Raw genomic sequence first — 25310 nt, forward strand, 5'->3', positions numbered from 1 at the left:
AAAATCTCACATGCTGTAATGTTAAATACAATGCCACGGTGACTAATATCCACTGAATGAGCTATTCTCAAATACAGCCAAAACAGACTAAATAAAAGATAAAATTACAGACAGGATGGCCATGAATAACAAAGCTGTATTCTTTGAGACTTTACATAATTTTCACATTGTTACACAGAACTACCTGTGAAAACTGCAGGGAGACTGCATCAGGGATCAATCACCCTGCTGCACAGCACAGTTTAAACAGTTACACAACATTATCAATCACTACCGTGGAAAACTCCGGTTTGCCAGCTGCTAAATGAGCACAGCAATGGCAAGGCACGCCTATATTCTTCCCTACACCTTTGAAAATTTCTAAACTTGAAAATGGCAAGAGCCAATCATGTTGTCTTTAAGGAAGATTTATCATCTGGGGGTACATTCCACTTCAATCGAACTGATCAGTTGTAATTCTGTGTCAGTTACCCTGAGCCTTACACAACACAATACCCTATGCATATATATTACAAATAAAAGAGGAAAACGTAATTGTCTAGTAATCATGCTGGATTGAATAAAATTAAATGGTTTAGGTATAGTAAGTATTTAGGAGGGAAAACCCTAATGGCTAATTCTTCCATTTCCAAACAAGCATTTAAGTCAGTGCTAGACAAACTCATTTTGGTTAGTGTGCTTGTTTCTGAGAATCAGAAACCATTTTAAGCTTGAGGTGGCATTTGTTTGCCCCATTCTGTGGTATTTTTTGCTATCCATGGATATACTCTGGCCTCCCATGACCCCGAGTTCTATTAAGCAAGGTTGGTAATGTTACAGCACCTGTTGTTAACTCCCAACTTCCCAATGGCACAGGGACCCATGAGGCTAAATGGCCTGGCTCCTGATGGTTTTTTTCCCATTCAAAGGAAGTACTGTAATGCAGGGGTCACCAACCCTGGTCCTGGAAGACCACCATGACTGCAGGCTTTCATTCTAACCCTTTTCTTAATGAGTGAGCTGTTTTTGCTGCTAATTAGCTTATTTTGAAGTCATTTTAATTGACTTGCTCTTGAAGACTCAAACCCTTGAATTGTTTCCTTTTCCATAATTAGCAGCCAAACAATAATGAGATACAAAATGAGCAAAAACAACTGGTGTCCACCATATAATATCTGAAAATAAAGAAAGATGAAAGTCTCAGGAATGCTGATCTGCTCAGGTCCCCAAAACATTTTAACCGTGCACCTAGAGAGAAAATTAACAATTTCTGGAAATGTCACCACGAGAGCAGCAACAAGCCATGGAATTAAAGAGTGGGTTAAATTAATGACAAGAATCTGCACCTCATTAAGCAACTGGTTGGAGTTGAAGGCCCTGACTTAGTTGGTCTTCTGTTGGTCCTCTCACTTCACATTTCATTTCTGTTTGGGTGCCATTTAAGGAAAGAAATGAAGAAATTCAGAGGAACAAATCTTAAACAAGCAATCCAATTAAAATTAATTCACAATAAGTTAGTTAGAGGCACAAACAGGGCATCCATTAAAAAAAAGGGTTAGAATGAAAACCTGCAGCCATGGTGGTCCTCTAGGACCGGAGTTGGTGACCCCTGCTCCAATGGAGTTGCATACTGAATATATTAGTCATAATTCAGGGAAATCTGCATACTTACATACATAGTACACATGGTAGCAATTACTGTGATGCTAATTGTTCTTTTTCTTCTTTTTTTCCTTTTCCTGTACTTTTTACACTGAACAGAACCGGCAAACACCTCTGATATCTCACTTTGCTACAGAACATCGTTTGTAAGTTATTCTAAGAGCTGTTAATAACTGCTTCTACTTTGTCTTGGGTCCTACAGAGTTGTTGCTCCATTTTTTATTTCCAATGAGAGGAGAATACTACAATGACAACAAACAATCCAGTCACTTATAGACAGCGTGTTGGGCAGTAATGCATAAGATACAATCTTGTTATCTGCATGATGACGCACAATGTAACCCATCAGTGACTGTGACGTTCTCACAATGGCCTTGATGTACAGCTGTCATATATGGAACAAGGACACACCATACAAAGAAATTTTTTAATTGGTTTCCAGGAACATTTTGAAAAAGCAAGGGAAACAAAGTTAGCCCTATTCTGCCTGGCTAGAGGAAAAGCAAATAAGTCTACTTCTTGATAAACTACTACTACTACTTTATTTAAAATAAACTCCATCCATGCATGCATTCATTATTTAATCCACTTATTCAGCTCAGGGTGACAGGGAGCTATAGTGCCTATCCACGTAGCTCAGAGTACACGGCAGGGACAATTAAACAGGATGCTAGTCCATCAGACAGTCCATACACACACTCATACTGGTCCAGTTTGGAGCTGCCAGTTAACCTAACGTTAGAATGCTGGAGGAAGCACATGTCGATATGGGAAGGAAACTTCAGAAGGAAACTTGAACCAAGAACACTAAAAACTGTGAGGCAGCAGCATTAAGCACTGTGCCACCATCAAAAGATTCTACTGGGGTAAATTCTGGCTTTTTCTACGTATATTTGTTTGTGATCACATTACAGTGTTAATGTTGTTCGGTTTACGTCAGATCACTAGATTGGTAAAAAGCAGGTCACGTCTAATGTAGACGTCCCAGGGGATAGCAGACACTAACACACACACTATATTATTCATACTAGTATGAAATGTTTTGCCAAATACAGAGTGGTGGTGTAACTCACATTTAAAACAGAACATACTCCTTAGCAATATGGTAAATCTACACAGGGATGTCTTGGATGGGGCAAAATAAAGGCAGAATAGCAATATACACATGGAATTGTCTTAAACCTAAGATTCGTTTATAGGCGCCGTCTGTTTGTGCCTGGGTGGAAAACACCTAACTCCATGATCGAGTATGCCGCCAAAGCACTGCAGGTTTCAAAGAATTAGAGTTGTGGAGGCCATGCTAAAGCCAAGTTAAACCGATGAATTGAGTCAGGACATTTAATACTTGGTTCACAGACGAAATAAATTAGTCTGAAGCCTGCTTCACTCTTAGGGCACACAATGGTTATGAACGAGCTGGAGAATTCATTCATTCAGAATGAGTGAATGAATCAATGAATGAATGGGCCGAGCACACGCGGCGCCATGGCTTCAGGCTGGTTGGCATCCTGTGCTCTTCTCAATGAACCGTCCAAAGCATTTTTTTCTTTCTTTTATACAAATATGCAGACTCGCGGACTTGTAGCTGCTCGTCGGACTGAGGGGATCGTAAAGTAACTCGAGTTAACACTGAACCCCCGTGATGACAGTAACGGGTACCCGAAAGATAACAGCGCAGTAAACGTATGGGCTTGTTACCTACGAATTCCTCGACGTCTTCGTCGTCCTCCTCGCCGTTCTCTGAGTCGGTCTGCATGGGCTCCTCAGCGAAGATGACTGCCCGGGCCGCTCTGAACGCCGCCGCCGAGTTGTGCTCATTGCCAAACGGCGACCCTCCGCGGCTCTGGCTCTCCTTCAGTTTCGTGAAGTACTGCAGGGAAAACTCGAGCAGGTCCCCCGGCTGATTCCTCAAAACCTCCACGGTAAAGCTTTGTAACAGCTCCGTCAGCCCTTCAGGGATTTCTATACTCATTCCTATAATCAATCTCCGGAGAAAATGAGTGCGGATAGACGACGAGGAGACGCGGGCACCAGGCGTGGATGCGTCTCCAAACTGCCCGGCCTAATTTTCCTTCTCTTCCTCTTTTCTTGGCGGGCAGGCGGCGGGAGTACAGCCTTGTCTAAGCGCACCGAACGCCACGTTAGAGAGCACTCTTCCCCAGCTGCTTTCTCATGTTGAATCGTTTCCTCTCGCCTCTCCGTTCACCGAAAATGGCAGTGTAGCATCCCTCCACTGCTACAGGATGCCCACGCATGTGACCCGGGTTGCCATGGTAACCACACATCCTGGGATTGCGTCTGCGGACCGCGGCAGCGCTGCGGCTGGGAAGTGCGCTCAGGAGTAGCGAGAGCCGACAGAATATTGATTGTCGATTTCATACTAGACGCGTTTGACATTGTCGTCCTCACACGTTGCCCAGCTCTAGTATTCTAGTTCTGTTTTACAGTATACTCGCACGGATCTTAAACTATTGTCTATGCTAGATGTGTCAGTTTCTGTATGAATATTAGAAGAGCGTCCTTGTGTGCAAAGATGGGGTCCAGTGCAGTGCCAACCCGGTAATGGGCACTGGCCGCACAAATAGTAATGGTAAGTGGCACTTGAAACTTAAAAGAAAGTAACCGGGGCTTTTGAAGGACTGTAAAAATTATTAGAGATAAACACAGGTCTCTTTGGAACCAGGCTTGTATATTAGGGTTGTCTCCTTATTAATCGGGCGTTTAACTATGATAGGGTTCCCCAAATTAATTTTGGCATAGTAAAGGAGCCAGAGAACAAGTACTTGAATGTGGGAAGGACAAGTCGACTTAGTAAAACTTGGAGAGAAAGAGAGAAGACTTTGATTATTATTGGTGCGTGCACACTATTCTTATTATTCGCTATTCACAAAGAGGCACCACCTACTGACTGTGTAGTATCTGGACACTGCGGTGATCTCATAGGTGCCACCTCTGCATGCAAGAGCGGCGTTTGGCGGTGGCAAGTGGGGCCACCGGCCCAGGCCCCACCAAAGAGGGGGCCCCGCTTTTGAGGTCTGCTTATCTTGTTAGAGCGGATTTGTCAAGTTTAATTCTCGTTATATTTTGATAAAGTCCGCGTGTTATCTTGCATACATTTAGCTGAATACTGTAATGAGAAAATCAGGTGTATGTTAACGTTATTTTTATTAAATTCGAACTTAAGTTTATACAGTCCACACATACCGGTAACAGCGTTTGAGTAACCGGCCCGCGTGGAGTTGGCCGGCCTTAGACCCCGCACACCCCGACGGCCGCCTCTGTCTGCATGGCATCAAATCTCAATCCATACTCTTTTTATGTGTAGCGCCCGACTGGTGGAATGATCTGCAACTCATGCTTGTGAATTTCAGTCTAATTGCTAACAGCTTTATTAAGTTCTTGTAACTAAGGAAGTGTAAACTTGCATTTTTCTCTAAGCTCAATTTTATAACCTTGTCCTGCAGACATTTGGTCCAAAACTGTCCCCCAGACTATTTATTTGATTATGTTGACCTTTTTGTAAGTCACTTTGGAATAAAACATCTGCTAAGCAAATGTGAATGGCAGGTTGAGAAAGCACATGCAGAAGTGTGATTAGTCAAAGCAGCTTGTTTCAACCAAAACCATGCTGTCAGTTGTTCTGGAACTTCTGTACTAGGCTTTCCTTCTCTATAACAAATATGTGATGCACACATACAGTTGAACATTAGAACAGTCTTGATGAGGACAGGCCATCAATTCAGCTAAATTCTCCCAAATAACATCAAGTCAAGATTTTAAAAACCCTAAATTATCATCCTCTACCATGTTACAATGCAATTTATTCCATATACAGTATTTATGGTTCTTTGCATGAAAATAAAACTTTCTAACATTTTCCAGCATGTCCCAATGTTCCAGTTGAGGAATATATTTTAAAGTAACAGCACTGTACTAATTCCATCCATCCATTATCCAACCCGCTATATCATAACTACAGGGTCACGGGGGTCTGCTGGAGCCAATCCCAGCTAACACAGGGCGCAAGGCAGGAAACAAACCCCAGGCAAGGTGCCAGCCCACCGCAGTGTGTGTGTGCGATACATATATCTATCTATTAATCTCTATCTATCTATCTATATCCATCCATCCATTATCCAAACCGCTATATCCTAACTACAGGGTCGTGATACCTGTCAATCTCAGAATCAGCCTAGCCCCTCTTCTCTGGACTTTCTGTAATGCTTCTAACTTTTTTTTGGTGGTATGGAAACCAAAACAGTAGTCCTGGTGATGTCTCACTATACTATAGTGTTATATCTTAATCATAATCTCCCTTGAATTGTCCTTTGCACATTGTGATGTATAACCTATCATCATATTATAATAATAATAATTCTTTATATAGCACTTTTCTCACTAGCCTTCTTGATCATTTCTATGCACCGTCTTGATGTTCATAGTGACAAGTCCACTGTGACTTCCAGATCCTTCTCGTAAGCTCTGTCTTCTTGTTTCAGACCTCCCATTATGCACCCAACAAATTATTTGTTGGAGGAACTTAATTCAGTTACATGTAAAATTTCCATTTAAATTTACTGAATGGTTTAAATTAGTTCTGTTACTCATACTTAATTAAACTGACAACTGTGAATGTAGAAAACATCTCTTAAACCACATTTCTGAATGTTACCAAACTTTAAATATGCTGATTGCACATTTGTGTACTGCATGATAATTTCTTATCAATTAAAGAAACCCAAAGAGCTAATATTTATTTTTATAAATGTTATTTTCACATTTTAATTAAACTGATCACTGACCGCAACAGGGCCGCACAGTGGCACAGTGGTAGCGGTGCTGCCTCGCAGTTAGGAGACCCAGGTTCGCTTCCCGGTCCTCCCTGCGTGGAGTTTGCATGTTCTCCCCATGTCTTCATGGGTTTTCTCCCACAGTCCAAAGGCGTGCAGGTTAGTGTGCATTGGCGATCCTAAATTGTCGTGTGGGTGTGCCCAGCCTGGGATTTGTTCCTGCCTTGAGCCCTGTGTTGGCTGGGATTGGCTCCAGCAGACCCCTGTGTTAGGATATAGTAGGTTGGGAAATGACTGACTAACCACAACATTATTATTATTGAATGGTATTGCCAAGTAGCCGATCACACTTACTGTATGTAAGTAACAAATCAAATCACCTCTTGTTGCCAAATGTCTATAAAGATGCCTAGCATCCTTTTGTTTGGAATAAGCTCAGCATTCACCTCACTAACTTGTCCAACATCTCTGTGGAGGTCAGGAACAAGCAGTCAAAATGGAGGCTGTTTAAAATCTCAGTTGTGCAGTACTTATTGTGTGTAATTGTATATATAAAATTCTCTTGTGCCCGGTCCCTCTGCTAACTTCAATATTAAACATTAGACCTCTGGCGACTCTAAACATCTTTTACATTGCATTTCTTGTAGGAAGTGGCCAGCCATTTACCATACACAGATGAAACAGAGATTGACTAGCAGACTGTTTCAAGGAGCACGTTTGAGCCGTTAAAATTAATGACCTGTCAAATCCTATTGTAGAACACTTCACATCTCTTGATCATTGCCACAATGGTCTTTCTGTTCGTGTTCCTTTAAAGGGCTTCAAAGTCACTTTTCAAAGAAAATCAGAAGAAGCCAAGTTCATTCTCAGCCTGGGATCACATATTTCTAAGCAGTAGGTGTAAAATTTTTCCAAGTTTTCCTGACTAACTAACTTTTTAGTCTTTCCCTTCATCCACCCTAATGGCAGAGTTTTCTCACTTACTCTCACCTTTTTTCCTTTCATCTGCCTTCGCTTTGTTCCCTTTTCTCTCTTTTATGTTAACTTTTCATTCTTTTTCATTTGCACTCCTGATGAATACTAAACATCCATCCATCCATCCATTATCCAACCCACTATATCCTAACTACAGGGTCACGGGGGGTCTGCTGGAGCCAATCCCAGCCAACACTAAGAGCAAGGCAGGAAACAAACCCCGGGCAGGACGCCAGCCACCGCAGATACTAAACATTGTGACCTTAAAATTTTCCTTTTCAGTGTGGAATTAACCTTTTACCTATTTTCCATTGTATATACATGTTATGTTATGCATACTTTTTGTCTCTGCTTCTTTTGTTAGTATTGTATTATTGTCAGCTGTTCAGCGAGATCATAAGTAATTTTTGTTTTGTACTATGTACACATAACTGTACATTTCAGCTTGAACCTGGAGGCAAGTATAAGGAGCAAGAGTTAAAAAGATGGATGGTGTCTGTCATGGCAGCATGCCTAGGAATTGCATGTTAACATTAGCATTGCGGAAATTGTCTGGTTGCATGGAAAGCCTCATTCTTTAATTTTAGTAAGTGAGTCTCTGGATTAGACTGAAATGCTAACAGAGTAAGAAAGCAGAAGCTGTCAAGGTGGCTGAAATAAAGTCTCAGGTGAAGAAGGAGTTTGGTGAGGCCCCAATACAGTCCCTGCAGACTATTAGATGGCTTAGGAAGACTAAGTTGGCCATCACCCAAGATGATATTAGTGACGTAAAAGAAACTTTAATTCCTTCGATTCACCATTTACACACTGAGAAACACCTAAAACCTATTCACTTTATTAGAAATTCATTTTGTGTGTACATTACAGATGACCAAAACATCATACAAAATTGTACAGTATGTACTAAGATAAAAAGATGTTTACGTGATTACTATATATGCTACACTTTGCCATTAAACAGCTTGAAGGTGCAAATTTCATATACTGAATTAAAGAGTACACTCGCAATGTTAAATTGGATTAATGAAAACAAGAGCTTAGGTTGGAGACCAACAAAGTTACAGGCCTCCTGAACTGCCAGGAAAGACAGCGTTAAAAGTATTAAACAAAAATTCCAGATTAATAAATGACAGCAGAAATAATCCTTCTGTACTTTTTAAAGCAGTTACTAATCTAACAAATGGGAATTTTAAACAGCCATGCAAAGTACGTACAGACATTAGCAGGGCAGGTTTATGAACTTCTTTATTGATAAAATTGACAGTAAAAGATCCCAGAGGGTGGCGCGGTGGCGCGGTGGCGCAGTGGGTAGCACTACTGCCTCACAGTTAGGAGACCTGGGTTTGCTTCCTGGGTCCTCCCTGTGTGGAGTTTGCATGTTCTCCCCGTGTCTGCGGGTACCCTCCAGGTACTCTGGTTTCCTCCCACAGTCCAAAGACATGCAGGTTAGGTGCACTGGCGATTCTAATTGTCCTTGGTGTGTGTGTGGCCTGCAATGGGCTGGTGCCCTGCCCGGGGTTTGTTTCCTGCCTTGAACCCTGTGTTGGCTGGGATTGGCTTCAGCAGACCCCCTTGACCCTATAGTTAGGATATAGCAGGTTGGATAATGGATGGATGGATAGAAGATCTCAGCATCAAAATAAATATTGCAGTGTCAAATTGGGTCTCCTTTGTGCGTACCTCCTTAGTGATTTTTAGAGTAGGAAGTCATAACTTTAAATTCTAAAATGAAACTTACTACCTGTCCCTTAGATCCCACACTAGTGAAAAGCAACAATGGCTTTTCTGACAGCACCCACTCCGAGCAGACGTTCATCGCTAACTGGCACTGTTGCCATTAGAAAATATTACATTCATTTCCACTTGTATGCAAAAGATACACAGGTATACTTTTCTTTCTGACTAAGCAACATTTGACCTATGATATAATTAATTAGTTTTATTAGTGAATTAGAAAAAGAATGGAAGATAACTACTGGTCTTTGAATCCAGAAAAAAGTAGAAATGTTGTTTATTAGTGGAATAATACAGACTGCAACAATATTTGGTCACCTTTTAACTCAGTTGGTCTATACATTACTTTTACTTAATCTTTTAAAACACACATTAGATGACTATGTAACACCTCTTTTTTTCCAAAATAAAAATACTGGAAAAGGAACATAGCTTCTAAACTGGAGGACACTGAGAAATGAATTCATGCCTTTATTTCTAATGGGATGGGCTACTGGGATCCAAATGCTGCTGTGCAGTAGAGAGTAGACAAATTGGGAGAGCATGGGTGGGGTCATGAGGTCGCTGGAAAGAGTGTGTGGCGTCCTGATATCTATGCAAAAGGACGAAGGTCCAAGTCTTTAGAGTCCTGGTGCTTCCTGTCTTGCTACATGTTTGCGAGATATGGATGCTATCCAGTGACCTGAAACGAACTGAACTCCTTGGTACTGTGTCTCTCCGGAAAAGATACCATTGGTTTGACTTTGTGTCGAATGAGCGGTTGCTCATGGAGTCCCGAATGAGGCACATTACCTGCATTGTGAGGGAGCGTCAGTTACGGCACTATGGCCATATGGCATGATTCCCCAAGGGTGATCTGGCTCGCAGGATCCTCATTGTTGAGGACCCGAATGGCTGGACCAGGCCAAGGGGTCACCCACGTAACACCTGGAACTTCCGAAGGGTGGGACTGGACCGCATGTCTGTCTGGGGGGTTGACAACCGGGATCCTGAGCTGTTTCATCATGTGGTGGGTGCAGCAACGCACTGTACCAGTGCATGCTCACCAACCTGGTTATCATCATTACATCTTGCCTGAAGAAGGGGCCTGAGTTGCCTCAAAAGCTTGCATATGTAATCTTTTTAGTTAGCCAATAAAAGGTGTCATTTTGCTTGGCTTTTCTTGACACTGGTTGTTCAAACCCTCTTGACGCAGCTTTTCGTTAATTCAAAATGCTGCTGAAAGAATTATTACAAGAACAAGAATTTACAAATGCATAACTCTTTCTCTTAACTCATTATATTGGCTACCAATTAATACAGGGCTAATTTCAAAATCCTGCTTTTAATTTACTGTATAAAGCTTTAAATGGCCAAGGCCCTACTTACCTATCTAAAGTTTCCATTGCTTACAAAACATAAAACTATAAAGATGCCTGCCTACTAAAAATTAAAAGAATTAACAAAATAAGAGTGGGAGGTTCAGCGTTTAGCTACCAGACCCCAAATCTGTTTGCTTATATATGAGATGCTTCTTATTGTGTCAGCTGAAGACTCCCAACTTTAGTGTAGCATACCCTGACTAGAGCTGCTGATTAGCTGTGCACACTGTATTTTTTTTTTGTTGGTCAATTGCATAGAAATATAAGTAATACAATACTTATACATCATTATTAACCCTCCCCTATTCTGTTTCCCTTCTTGGGATCTTGATGTGACAGTTGGTGCCACTGAGCTACAAGAATTAGAAAATTAAATTTCTTGTAAAACATAAAATATTGAATTCACTCATGATGTCGGGGTATCTTGAGTAACACCCGGAACTGCCAAACTGGTTGGTAGTCCCCTTTCTGTAAAAGTGGTTCACCAGTCTTTTAAGGGATCACAATCCTCATCCTCTTTTCAATCACCTAAATCAGCAGCTTCCAACAATGTTTGAACCATTGGGGTTGAAAATCATCACTTTTTAAAATCTGATTACTGGGTCACTTGCTTGCTCTTTTTAAATGTCATGGATGGCTGTAGGTATCCAAAGTGATGGATTTAAATATTTTCTGGTACCAATGATTTGACAAAGGCACTACTGTTTGAATTGTATCAGAATTTGGTGGTGAAGTAGAAGATAAGTATACAGAGTAAGGTCTCACTTTGTTGGTGTCTCTGTGTTTTACCAGTAGGCATATGCATCAAGAAGTGTTTGAAAGAATAAGATCATGGGTACAAATAACTGGAGTTCCTCTAAATGTTTGCAAGGTTTGTGATTCCTAACAGGGAGGAGTAGTCAACAGAGCAGAACCAGTGTACTGCCAGGTAAAATGAGTAAGTAGTACGGAAGACCTCCAGATGTCTAGATTATGAAATGATATAAAGAAAACTATTCACTCACCCATCAATTTACTGAGCCCATGTAATTCAGTTATGGGGTTGCTGATGCTGTTCTCCTGGTATCAGGCACAAGATAGGAGTCAAATATCATGCACGCTGCACCACTGAGCTTCACCTGTTATACAAAAGTAGTTATTCTAAAGCAATGTACTGCAAAGCTTTGCCATGTTTGGATAGAGAAGGAGCTATTTTATATTTGTGGATGACCAAAACTCATACTATGTCGCATCATCTCACTGCACAACAAATTAATTCATATGTGGAGTTGCGGGACACAGATGTCTTCCTTCAGTTCAAAGACATTTTAAAATGAAGTTGTTCAGTAATAGTACTGTATATTGGATAAGCCTGTGGAGCCCTGGCACATGTGCTGTACAATACAATACAATACAATTTATTTTTGTATAGCCCAAAATCACACAAGGAGTGCCGCAATGGGCTTTAACAGGCCCAGCATCTTGACAGGCCCCCAGCCTTGACTCTTTAAGAAGACAAGGAAAAACTCACAAAAAAACCCCAGGAGGGAAAAAATGGAAGAAACCTTGGGAAAGGCAGTTCAAAGAGAGACCCCTTTCCAGGTAGGTTGGGCGTGCAGTTGGTGTCAAAAGAAGGCGGGTCAATACAATACAATACAATACAATACACAGAACAGAACAAATCCTTAATACAGTATACAAATAAAAATTTTAGAAGTACATAGTAGAATTTAACAGTAGATGATATCTCATAATATGATTTGGATTTGCTGTAGTGAGCTTACAGTCTGTGTGAAGCTTGCCATTCTGGTTTCCTTCCATATCTTGTAGATGTGCACATTGGATTTACTGATGTAATTAAACTGGCCTGGTGTGAGTGAACATTTGTATGAACTGGCACCTCATCTAAGGCTGGTAGCTGGATTGTGCCTGATACTGCAGGGACTGGCACCAGAATGGGTACATGGCTAGATATCGTGCAACTGTGATTGTGGAAGTGTGCACCAGACCACCCTGTAAAAAAAGACTAGTTTACCATCACAGCTGACACCGGTATGGAATCCATTGCAGCAGGGATATATACCTGTAATAAAAATTCATTCAAACTGGAACATACAAAATGTTATATATTCACCTAATAAAGTAGTCAAGTACCTTTCCTATAATGTCAAATAAAAACACCAATCTAATTGTCTCTAAACTTTTCAAGTGTGTATGCAAGTGAGTTTTATGTTATTTCAGCTGCATTACAAATTTCTTTTACAAAGTCATCACCCTTCAGAAGCTTAAAGAGTTGGGGAAATAGTTGGAAAGCAGCTCAGAGCAGAAGAAAAGCTGAAAAACAGTGTGAAAGTATATTTGAAACACACCGGTCAGCCCTAAGCCGATTTATCTGCAGGACAAGCAAGCCTCAATTTAATTTAAAAAGGTTCCCCAGCTGCTAAATCAACAAAAACACATTGTAGAAATAATCACTTTTTAGTGAACAGATTTTTGTCCTGTACTAGTCAAACGCTGCACCTGTCATTAATGGCTACTAAAAATGATTTATGTGTCCATCCAATTTCATACCCGCCTAATCCAATTCAGGGGCGCTGGCTGGATTTACTAAAGCTCTCTGTTGTATCAAACTTCTACATGTGTCAGCAAATATACACTCAGGGTCGAATTAATGCATGGGGTACCTGGGTTTAAGACAGGCACAAAGCTATGACATAAAAAAAACAATCAAGTCATCTTTTAAGTTTTATGATACATTTCCAAGTGCTTTAGGTAAAAAAAAATAAAATCACAGTACTTTAATTAAAAAAAAAATCAGTGAAAATGTCTGGAACTTGTCGTACAACTTGATGTTTCTCAAAGTTGGGCATGAGGGAAATTCCAGGAGGTATCTGAATTGGCAACCCTCCTGTAGAAGTGTATTTGAGTAGCAAGTTGTAAAGGCACTTAGTGCTTCAGTAGCCCCTTGTTGCTTTCATTTGTATTGTAGACAGTGGTCTTTTACAGACATTTGGTTTGTTCAAAAGTGAGCCTTTCTCATTCTTGCAACAATCCATTTATATATTGTTATGACTCTGGGGTGCAAGAGACAGAGAAATGATCTTAGCACTCGGAGAAAGCTGATGATAGTTGGCTCTTAAAAGGACCACTGGTGTCTTCCTGATCAAACCTGCTGTCTCCTTGTTTGACTGCTCTTCAACACTGCTCTGATGCTTTGCAGCTAGACACGCTCCCAGAAGAGGACTGCATTTCCCATCAGCTTTTATAGGTCTAGGAGCAATCTCTTAATGATAGACAGATGGCCCCACCTCTTGGGGAACCACTCACAAAGCCCAAAGAAAAGGGCACAATGGAAACTAAATAGTAATCACAATTGACAAAAAGTACATAATTTTACAAATAATAAACATAAATAACAGTATACACATACACAATACTATTCGAAGGATAAAACGAACAAAAAAGACAAACAAAAAAGGAATTTCAACATAATGCTGGGGACGAACCCTGTCTGAAACATACTGTAACACTGAGCAAGTCACTTAACATGCCTCTTTGCCAGTGATACATAGATGTGTCACTTCAAGCCAGACATTTATGGTTATCCTCTCCCTTAAAGGTCATTTAGAGTATTTGTGAGCTTTTAAAGCCTAGGCTCCAGTTTGGGCCTTTGCAAGCCAAACCTCACGTTACTTGTGTTGCATAATCTACATGTCAGCTATCCAGTCATTTTCTTAAAACAAGAAAAACACTTGCAGCTTTTGCTAAAATATTGTTATATGGATACTTCTGGAACAATCAGTGTTCATCATAAACAGGAAATGCAAGTCACATGGGAATGAGTATTTTAATTAAAGATAGGACTCTTAACCAATAATTTGAGGGGGAGAGGCAGGTTAAATATTTTTGTTCCGTCTGTCGATTAGAACCAGCAGATTATTTAATTGAAATGACTAATCTGAAATAAAAATCAAGAAGGTCCTCTGTCCAAAAGAGTTTATGCCAAGAAACCAGATGGACACAAGTAATAAAGCTGACTGAAATCTCTATTCAAGGTCTACTAGGGACAGATCGTGTCCGAAAAAGACCTGCATAACTACACAGAGTTTTAGACCAGATACAAGTCTCCTAAGTCTTTCCATACTTTGCAATATTTGAGGCTACCAAAAATAGCCAGAAAGCAGTTCTAGTTACATCAGAAAAACTTGCAATTGTGACCCCATTCAGCCAAATGGTGTTCGGCCATTTGCAGTCGTTAAACAAGATAGCCATAAATAAATATTGTGATCCGTCAACCAACAGCACCACTTCTAAGTACTGTTTTCTCTGGTGTTTGGCAATGTTTGTTGGCTAGCTAAATGCTGTGATGTGTAAGAGCCTATTTAATTCCATCCAAAACAGGGCGCAAGGCAGGAAACAAACCCCAGGCAGGGCGCCAGCCCACCACAGGGCACACATATACCCACACACCAAGCCCACACTAGGGACAATTTAAAATCGCCAATGCACCTAACCTGCATGTCTTTGGACTGTGGGAGGAAACAGGAGTACCCAGAGGAATCCCACACACACAGGGAGAACATGCAAACTCCATGCAGGGAGGACCCGTGAAGCAAACCTATTTAATTCTCCCTGCATAATGTACCTGCTAAGATCAAGGGTGTCCCATTTGTCTTGTTATTCAAATCAAAGTTAGACACATTATTTTATACCGTGCCACAGGCAGCACTGCTGGTCAGACTGTTCCTGTTACTTTATTGTCTGTTCATTTCTGTTTTGTCTGACATGCTATGTTTATTATTGTGACCAGCTGATAGTAAGCCATTCCAATTCCCATTCTCTTTATAATGTTCACTGTGTCACTTGCCACCTCTACTTTGCCTTCCAAATAACTCCTGGCCTTGTCACCTGATCTCATAAAAGACAGGACATGATATTGTCAGTGACAGATTCAAGCACCAGGCTAGCCGAACCATGAACACATCTGGGAATTCGTATCACATCTTGAATTTTCTCTAGACAGTGTTCTATGGCTCCTTACATTATTATATAAAAAGAAATAAACAGATGAGAGAAATGTTTAAAAATAATTCTATCAGACTCCAAGTTTTGGCTTATTTGGACTGCAACAAATCAAGCAGCCCTGATTCACATCTTGAATTTGATCAGGAATCTTACTTATGAAGATGCATGACCACTTAAAGGCCAAAGTATTTTTTAAAGTGATAATACTGATAACAAATGTCTTTGGCTCTTGTGAGGTGGCTTGCTTCTTTCATTTTTAGGCTCCCAGGAGTATTTTTAGTTGATATTTTGTCCTTTGCCTTAGAGCATTCAGAGCAGTGAGTCTTGTCGACAGCTGCAGTATCCACTTTCATTCCAACATCACAGGCAGCTGCGCAGTACTTTGATCAGGTTACACCGCCACAGAAAAACTGGAAGTGAAGGCAGGCAAAAGTATAGATGAATTATGATAGCAAATCCATTAAGAATATGATATTTCTATACATATATAATCTATGTATTTATTGATTGATTTTAATTTTAATTAGAAGCAGATAACATTCCATACAACTAAGAAAGCAAAAAAAAAGCAAAATTCAACCCCCCACCAAAGAGAAAGAGAGAAGAGCCAGCGTTCAGAGCTACTCTATAAAAAGAAACAAGAAAGGAAGGGTATCCTTTTCCCTGAAGTGGAAGCTTATTCTAGAATGTTATTGATTAGATCCTGCCATGTTTTTAAAAAGTTTCGAAAAAAATTTCTAATTGAAAATTAGATTTTTCCAATTTCAAATAGTATATGGCAGAAAGTGGTGATTGGAGCAGATTTCAATGGGCATGTTGGTGAAGGGAACAGAGGAGACGAGGAGGTGATGGGTAGGTATGGTGTCAAGGAGAGGAATGAAGAAGGTCAGAGGATAGTGGATTTTGCCAAAAGGATGGACATGGCTGTAGTGAATATGTATTTTAAGAAGAGCGAGGAACATAGGGTTACATACAAGAGTGGAGGAACATGCACACAGGTAGATTACATCCTATGCAGAAGAGTCAATCTGAAGGATATTGAATAATAATAATATTGAATAATAATAATAATTCTTTGCATTTACATAGTGCTTTTCTCACTACTCAAAGCGCTCAGCAATTGCAGGTTAAGGGCCTTGCTCAAGGCCCCAACAGAGCAGAGTCCCTTTGGCATTTACGGGATTCAAACTGGCAACCTTCCGAAAGCCAGTCCAGATCCATAGCCTCAAAGGCACCACATTGATGACTACAAAGTAGTGGCAGGGAAAGTGTAGTAAATCAGCATAGGATGGTGGTCTGTAGGATGATGTTGGAGATCAAGAAGAGGAAGAGAGTGAGGGCAGAGCCAAGGATCAAATGGTGGAATTTGAAAAAAGAAGACTGCAAGTTTAAGTTTAGGGAGAAGGTGAGACAGGCACTGGGTGGCAGTGGAGAGTTACCAGACAGTTGGGAAACTACAGCAGATGTAGTAAATGAAAATTAGATTTTTTCCAATTTCAAATAGTATATGGCAGAAAGTGGTGATTGGAGCAGATTTCCATGGGCATGTTGGTGAAGGGAACAGAGGAGACGAGGAGGTGATGGGTAGCTATGGTGTCAAGGAGAGGAATGAAGAAGGTCAGAGGATAGTGGATTTTGCCAAAAGGATGGACATGGCTGTAGTGAATATGTATTTTAAGAAGAGCGAGGAACATAGGGTTACATACAAGAGTGGAGGAACATGCACACAGGTAGATTACATCCTATGCAGAAGAGTCAATCTGAAGGATATTGAATAATAATAATAATTCTTTGCATTTACATAGTGCTTTTCTCACTACTCAAAGCGCTCAGCAATTGCAGGTTAATGGCCTTGCTCAAGGCCCCAACAGAGCAGAGTCCCTTTTGGCATTTACGGGATTCAAACTGGCAACCTTCCGAAAGCCAGTCCAGATCCATAGCCTCAAAGGCACCACATTGAAGACTACAAAGTAGTGGCAGGGGAAAGTGTAGTAAATCAGCATAGGATGGTGGTCTGTAGGATGATGTTGGAGATCAAGAAGAGGAAGAGAGTGAGGGCAGAGCCAAGGATCAAATGGTGGAATTTGAAAAAGGAAGACTGCAAGTTTGAGTTTAGGGAGAAGGTGAGACAGGCACTGGGTGGCAGTGAAGAATTACCAGACAGTTGGGAAACTACAGCAGATGTAGTAAGGGTGACAGCAAGAAAGGTGCTTGATGCGACATCTGGACAGAGGAAGGAGGAAAAGGAAACCTGGTGGTGGAATGAGGAAGTACAGGAGAGTATACAGAGGAAGAGGAAGGCAACGAAGAAGTGGGATAGTCAGAGAGATGCAGAGAGTAGATAAGAGTACAAGGAGATAAGGCGCAAGGTGAAGAGAGAGGTGGCGAAGGCTAAAGAAAAAGCGTATCATGAGTTGTATGAGAGTTTGGACACTTGATGAGCCACAGCATGAAGTTATGGGAAAGAGTAGTGGAAGCTAGGTTAAGAAGTGAGGTGATGATTAGTGAGCAGCAGTATGGTTTCATGCCAAGAAAGAGCACCACAGATGCAATGTTTGCTCTGAGGATGTTGATGGAGTAGTTTAGAGAAGGCCAGAAGGAGCTGCATTGCGTCTTTGTGGACCTGGAGAAAGCATATGACAGGGTGCCTCGAGAGGAGTTGTGGTATTGTATGCGGAAGTCAGGAGTGGCAGAGAAGTACGTAACAGTTATACAAGATATGTACGATGGTAGTGTGACTGTGGTGAGGTGTGGAGTGACAGATGCATTCAACGTGGAGGTGGGATTACATCAGGGATCAGCTCTGAGCCTTTTCTTATTTGCAGTGGTGATGGACAGGTTGACAGACGAGATTAGACAGGAGTCCCCGTGGACTATGATGTTTGCTGATGACGTTGTGATCTGTAGAGATAGTAGGGAGCAGGTTGAAGAGACCCTGAAGAGGTGGAGATATATTCTAGAGAGGAGAGGAATAAAGGTTAGTAGGAACAAGACAGAATACGTGTGTAAATGAGAGGGAGATCAGTGGAATGGTGAAGATGCAGGGAGTAGAGTTGGCGAAGGTGGATGAGTTAAAATACTTGGGATCAACAGCACAGAGTAATGGGGATTGTGGAAGAGAGGTGAAGAAGAGAGTGCAGGCAGGGTGGAATGGGTGAAGAACAGTGTCAGGAGTAATTTGCGACAGACGGGTATCAGCAAGAGTGAAAGGGAAGGTCTACAGGACAGTAGTGAGACCAGCTATGTTATATGGGCTGGAGACGTTGGCACTGACCAGAAAGCAGGAGACAGAGCTGGAGGTAGCAGAGTTAAAGATGCTAAGATCTGCATTGGGTGTGACGAGGATGGAGAGGATTAGAAATGAGTACATTAGAGGGTCAGCTCAAATTGGACTATTGGGACACAAAGTCAGAGAGATGAGATTGCGTTGGTTTGGACATGTGCAGAGGAGAGATGCTGGGTATATTGGGAGAAGGATGCTAAGGATAGAGCTGCCAGGGAAGAGGAAAAGAGGAAGGCCTGGGAAAAGGTTTATGGATGTGGTGAGAGAGGACATGCAGGTGATGGGTGTAACAGAACAAGATGCAGAGGACAGAAAGATATGGAAGAAGATGATCCGCTGCGGCAACCCCTAACGGGAGCAGCCGAAAGAAGAAGAAGATATGACATCAGTTACCCACAGACTTTAAAGTGGTGGGTTAGGTTTCTAACAGTTGAGCAAGATAAGTATACTTGCTGATAGTGAAGTAAAGGCAATTACAGTTTGTTTGTCCTTCTCCACTTTAAGTCCATCTGGGAGTACACCAAACACAGCTATTAATGGTTTAGGAGGGAGTGTGACACCAAGTCTGTCTGAAAGGCGTTTAAAGATTATTGTCCAAAAATTACAATATTCACATGTTGAATCATGTCCTGGAAACATTTTTAACAATTAAATGAGATAAATGTGCTCGTTAAGTTGAATGATTGAATGCTTTGCACATATGGAGTGTATTCTGTGCATGGCTGCCTTCCACTTGTGAAAAAGATCCTTTCCCCAATGTACTTTGTAGAGGTGCTATCTGAGTGTTCAACACTGATCAGTATTTCTTCAGGAATAGAACAAGGTGGGAGGTGTGGAAAATTGGGCAGATTCTGTTTTGCAAAGTTACTAGCTTGAAAGTAGTGGAGGAATTGTGTTGATTAGAGGTTGAATTTGAAGTGTAATTGTTTGTATAATGCAAGACATTATTTATGTTCAAGTCTCTAAGTGTTTTAATCCCAGACATTTTCCAAACATTAAATACTGTATATGCTTGAGAGGGTGGAAAAAGATGGTTGTCATGTAGAGGTGCAACAGATAAAAGCTTTGATGTCTTAAAGTGCTTCCTACATTTGTTCTACAGTATTGAAAGTTAGGTAGTGCCATGCCACCTTCTGCTTAGGTCATTGTAGAATCACCCTTTGGATGCATGGATGTTTCAGATTCCAAATAAATGAAGTTATGATTAAGTCTAATTTAAAAAAAAATGATTTGTTAATGTATATAGGGATGCTTTGAAATAGGAAGAGAAGCTTGGGAATGATGGCCATCTTAACAATGTTGATTCTCTCTGCTGATGTAAGATGAAGTGTAGACCATCTAGTCACATGTTATTTAATTTATTCCATGCAGTCAGGAACATTTTGGTGAAAAAGAGCTTTATATATTTATTGGTTATGTTTACCCCTAGATATTTAAAATGATCTGCTAAAATAAATGTGAATGTATTCAATCCGATATTATGTGCTAGAGAATTCACAGGAAAAAGTACATTTTTATTCAAATTGCTTTTGAGTCCAGATATCTTTTGAAAATCTGCTAATGCTGTTTGGACTGCTGGCACAGAATTTTGTGGGTCTGATATATACAGTACCATACGGTATCATCTGCATACAGTGATATTTTCTGTTCAAGTCCATATATAATATATTACAAGTAGAGCTAAAATGCAGCTTTGGAAAAAAATGGGCATAACTTTATCAGTAAAGCATTGTTGTGTGTAGACACTGATTTACATAAAACCTAATGTCACCTATAATTATAAAATAAAAAGAATTCAATATCTCATGTTGAAGCTGAAGGGGAAGCAGATGAAACATTGAAAAAGGCCAAGAAGTGCTGGGCACGATGAGGTTCATGTCATTTTACTCAGAGTAGCGAACTTAAACCAAAGAAGTGTTTTAGCTTTTGAATAGAAAATACACTTCAACCCAAAAATGTACAGTATAGATGTAGTAAAGAAATTTCAGCATAAGATGTCTGCACTGTTTAGCAAACAGAAAATTATCAAAAATAAGGTACTCAATTGTAGTATTTTCTAAGAGTAGTGATGGCTTCTTGGGTAGGAGCCTGTGATGCCAATGCAGGCTAGAGGGTCAAAGTATAATTTGAAATGTTATTTTGAAATACATTTCTGTCATACAACTGCTAGGAACATTTGGGAATCATAATGCTGGTTTGATGTTTTGGGTATTCCATAAATAACAAATGAACTCAACTACAAGACAGAGGATGTGAATGAATACGTTGCTGATAAAAAGATTCACAGCCTTTGCCATGAAGCTCAAAATTGAGCTCAGGTGCATCCTGTTTCCCCTGATCATCCTTGAGATGTTTCTGCAGCTTAATTGGAGTCCACCTGTGGTAAATTAAGTTGATTGGACCTGATTTGGAAAGGCACACACATGTCTATATAAGGTCCCACAGTTGACAGTTCATGTCAGAGCACAAACCAAGCATGAAGTCAAAGGAATTGTCTGTAGACCTCCGAGACGGGATTGTCTCGAGGCACAAATCTGGGGAAGGTTACAGAAAAATTTCTGCTGCTTTGAAGGTCCCAATGAGCACAGTACCCTCCATCATCCGTAAGTGGAAGAAGTTCAAAACCACCACGACTCTTCCTAGAGCTGGCCGACCATCGAAACTGAGCGATCGGGGGAGAAGGGCCTTAGTCAGGGAGGTGACCAAGAACCCGATGGTCATTCTGTCAGAGCTCCAGAGGTCCTCTGTAGAGACAGGAGAACCTTCCAGAAGGACAGCCATCTCTGCAGCAATCCACCAATCAGGCCTGTATGGTAGAGTGGCCAGACGGAAGCCACTCCTTAGTAAAAGGCACATGGCACCCCGCCTGGAATTTGCCAAAAGGTACATGAAGGACTCTCAGACCATGAGAAACAAAATTCTCTGGTCTGATGAGACAAAGATTGAACTTTTTGGTATGAATGCCAGGCGTCACGTTTGGAGGAAACCAGGCCCGCTCATCACCAGGCCAAAACCATCCCTACAGTGAAGCATGGTGGTGGCAGCATAATGCTGTGGGGATGTTTTTCAGCGGCAGGAACTGGCAGACTAGTCAAGATAAAGGGAAAGATGACTGCAGCAATGTACAGAGACATCCTGGATGAAAACCTGCTCCAGAGTGCTCTTGAACTCAGACTGGGGCAACGGTTCATCTTTCATCAGGACAACGACCCTAAGCACACAGCCAAGATATCAAAGGAGTGGCTTCAGGACAACTCTGTGAATGTCCTTGAGTGGCCCAGCCAGAGCCCAGACTTGAATCCGATTGAACATCTCTGGAGAGATCTTAAAATGGCTGTGCACCGACGCTTCCCATCCAACCTGATGGAGCTTGACAGGTGCTGCAAAGAGGAATGGGCAAAACTGGCCAAGGATAGGTGTGCCAAGCTTGTGGCATCATATTCAAAAAGACTTGAGGCTGTAATTGCTGCCAAAGGTGCATCGACAAAGTATTGAGCAAAGGCTGTGAAGACTTATGTACATGTGATTTCTCAGTTTTTTATTTTTAATAAATTTGCAAAAACCTCAAGTAAACTTTTTTCACATTGTCATTATGGGGTGTTGTGTGTAGAATTCTGAGGAAAAAATTAATTTAATCCATTTTGGAATAAGGCTGTAACATAATAAAATGTGGAAAAAGTGTTGCACTGTGAATACTTTCCGGATGCACTGTATATATATATATATATAAACTGCTCCAAAAAATTAAAGGAACACTTTGAAAACACATCAGATCTCAATGGGAAAACAGAAATCCTCCTGGATATCTATACTGATATAGACTAGGTAATGTGTTAGGAACGAAAGGATGCCACATCGTTTGATGGAAATGAAAATGATCAACCTACAGAGCCCTGAATTCAAAGACGCCCCAAAAATCAGAGTGAAAAAATTATGTGGCAGGCTAGTCCATTTTGCCAAAATTTAATTGCAGCAACTCAAAATTGTGCAGCACTTTGTATGGCCCCTGTGTTCTTGTATACATGCCTGACAACATCGGTGCATGCTTCTAATGAGATGACAGATGGTGTTGTGGGGGATCTCCTCCCAGATCTGGACCAGGGCATCACTGAGCTCCTGGACAGTCTGAGGTGCAACCTGGTGGCATTGGATGGACCAAAACATAATGTCCCAGAGGTGTTCTATTGGATTTAGGTCAGGAAAGTGTGGTGGCCAGTCAATGGTATCAATTCCTTCATCCTCCAGGAACTGCCAGCATACTCTCACCACATGAGGCCAGGAATTGTCGTGCACCAGGAGCCACTGTACCAGCATAGGGTCTGACAATGGGTCCAAGGATTTCATCCTGATACCTAATGACAGCCAAGGTGCCTTTGTCAAGCCTGTAGCGGTCTGTGTGACCCTCCATGGATATGCCTCCCCAGACAATCATTAACCCACCACCAAACTGCTCATGCTGAATGATGTTACAGGCAGCATAATGTTCTCCATGGTTTCTCCAGACCCTTTCACTTCTGTCACGTGCTCAGGGTGAACCTGCTCTCATCTGTAAATAAGCACAGGGCACCAGTGGTGCATCTGCCAATTCTGGTATTCTATGGTGAATGCCAATCGAGCTGCATGCTGCTGGGCAGTGAGCTCAGGGCCCATTAGAGGACATGGGGCCCTTGGGTCACCCTCATGAAGCCTTTCTGGTTGTTTGGTCAGAGACATTCACACCAGTGGCCTGCTGGAGGTCATTTTGTAGGGCTCTGGCAGTGCTCATCCTGTTCCTCCTTGCCCAAAGGAGCAGATACTAGTCCTGCTGATGGGTTATGGACCTTCAATGGCCCTCTCCAGCTCTCCTAGAGTAACTGCATGTCTCCTAGAATCTCCTCCATGCCCTTGAGACTGTGCAGGGAGACACAGCAAACCTTCTGGCAATGACACGTATTGATGTGCCATCCTGGAGAAGTTGGACTACCTGTGCAACCTCTGTAGGGTCCAGGTATAGCCTCATGCTACCAGTAGTGACACTGACTGTAGCCAAATGCAAAACTAGTGAAGAAACAGTCAGAAAAGATGAGGAGGGAAAAATGTCAGTGGCCTCCACCTGTTAAACCATTCCTGTTTTGGGGTCATCTCATTGTTGCCCCTCTAATGCATCTGTTGTTAATTTCATTAACACCACAGCAGCTGAAACTGATTAACAACCCCCTCTGCTACTTAACTGACCAGATTAATATCCCATAAGTTTCATTGACTTTATGCTATACTCTGATTAAAAAGTGTTCCTTTAATTCTTTGAGGCAGTATATATATATTCCGTTTCACAACGGAAATGTGAGTGTGAACATCATCAGGGGAATACATATGTGCGCACAATTATTAGGCAACTATTAGTGTGCAGATTTATTATGCAACTAAAGGAAAAATGAAAATTTTCCCATCTCACTTGTTTATTTTCATCTGTTATAGTGAGAATAATAAACAAACACCTCAAAATTTACAAATAAACATCTCTGACATTTCAAAAAAAATCAATCAATCAATCAATGACCAATATAGCCACCCTTCTTTCCAACAACAGTCATAAGCCTTTCCATTCATGGAGTCTGTCAGTTTCTTGATCTGTTGACGATCAGCTTTTTGTGGAGCAGTGACTACAGCCTCCCAGACACTCTTCAGAGAGGTGTATTGTTTTTCTCCCCCGTAAATCTAGCGTTTAAGAAGTGCCCACAAGTTCTCGATAGGGTTTAGGTCAGATGAGGAAGGGGGGCCATGTCATTATTCCTTCATCTTTAAGGTCTTTACTGGCTGGCCACGCAGTGGAGAACTTCGATGCAAGTGATGGAGCACTGGCCTGCATAAAAAATCATGGTCTTTTTCCTGTATCACTGTTTGAAGAAAGTGTCTTCGAAAAACTGGCAGTAGGTTTGGGAGTTGATTTTGAGTTCATCTTCAATGCAAAAAGGTCCAACTAGCTCATCTTTAAAATATACCAGCTCATACCAGTACCCCACCTCCACGTTGGAGTGGAGCTCTGTGCCATTACTAATCCACAGGTCCATCCATCTGGTCCATCAAGAGTCACTCTCATCTCATCGGTCCATAAAACCTTTGAAAAAATCTGTCTTCAGATATTTCTTGGCCCAGTTTTGACGTTTCAACTTATGTTTCTTGTTCAGTGGTGGTTGGGTTTCAGCCCTCCTTACCTTGGCCATGTCTTTGAGCACTGAACACCTTGTACTTCTGGGCACTCCAGGTAGGTTGCAGCTCTGGAATATGAAAGTACTGGAGGATAATGGGTTCCTGGTAGCTTCACGTTTGATTCTTCTCAAATCTTTGGCAGCTAATTTGCGTCTTTTGTTCTCAACACGTTTCTTGCGACCCTGTTGACTATTTGCAACAAAATGTTTGATGGTTCTGTGATCACACACCAATATCTTAGCAATTCCAAAAGTGCTGCATCCCTCTGAAAGACTTTTACAATTTTTGACTTTTCAGAGTCAGTTAAATCTCTTTTTGGCCCATTTTGCCTGA

At 41.3% G+C, this 25310-nt stretch overlaps 1 protein-coding gene across 1 annotated transcript in view; it reads left to right on the forward strand.

Annotated features, from left to right (window-relative positions):
- Window positions 1-4203: 4203 nt before the first annotated feature.
- Window positions 4204-25310, forward strand: part of LOC120534560 (cAMP-dependent protein kinase type II-beta regulatory subunit-like) — an 82136-nt gene continuing 61029 nt past the window's right edge. The window contains exon 1 of the mRNA XM_039762155.1: window positions 4204-4231. Within this exon, the coding sequence (XP_039618089.1) occupies window positions 4204-4231 (28 nt within the window). The remainder of the gene's footprint in view (window positions 4232-25310) is intronic.

Source organism: Polypterus senegalus, chromosome 8 (genome assembly GCF_016835505.1).
Source record: "Polypterus senegalus isolate Bchr_013 chromosome 8, ASM1683550v1, whole genome shotgun sequence".
NCBI lineage: Eukaryota > Metazoa > Chordata > Cladistia > Polypteriformes > Polypteridae > Polypterus > Polypterus senegalus.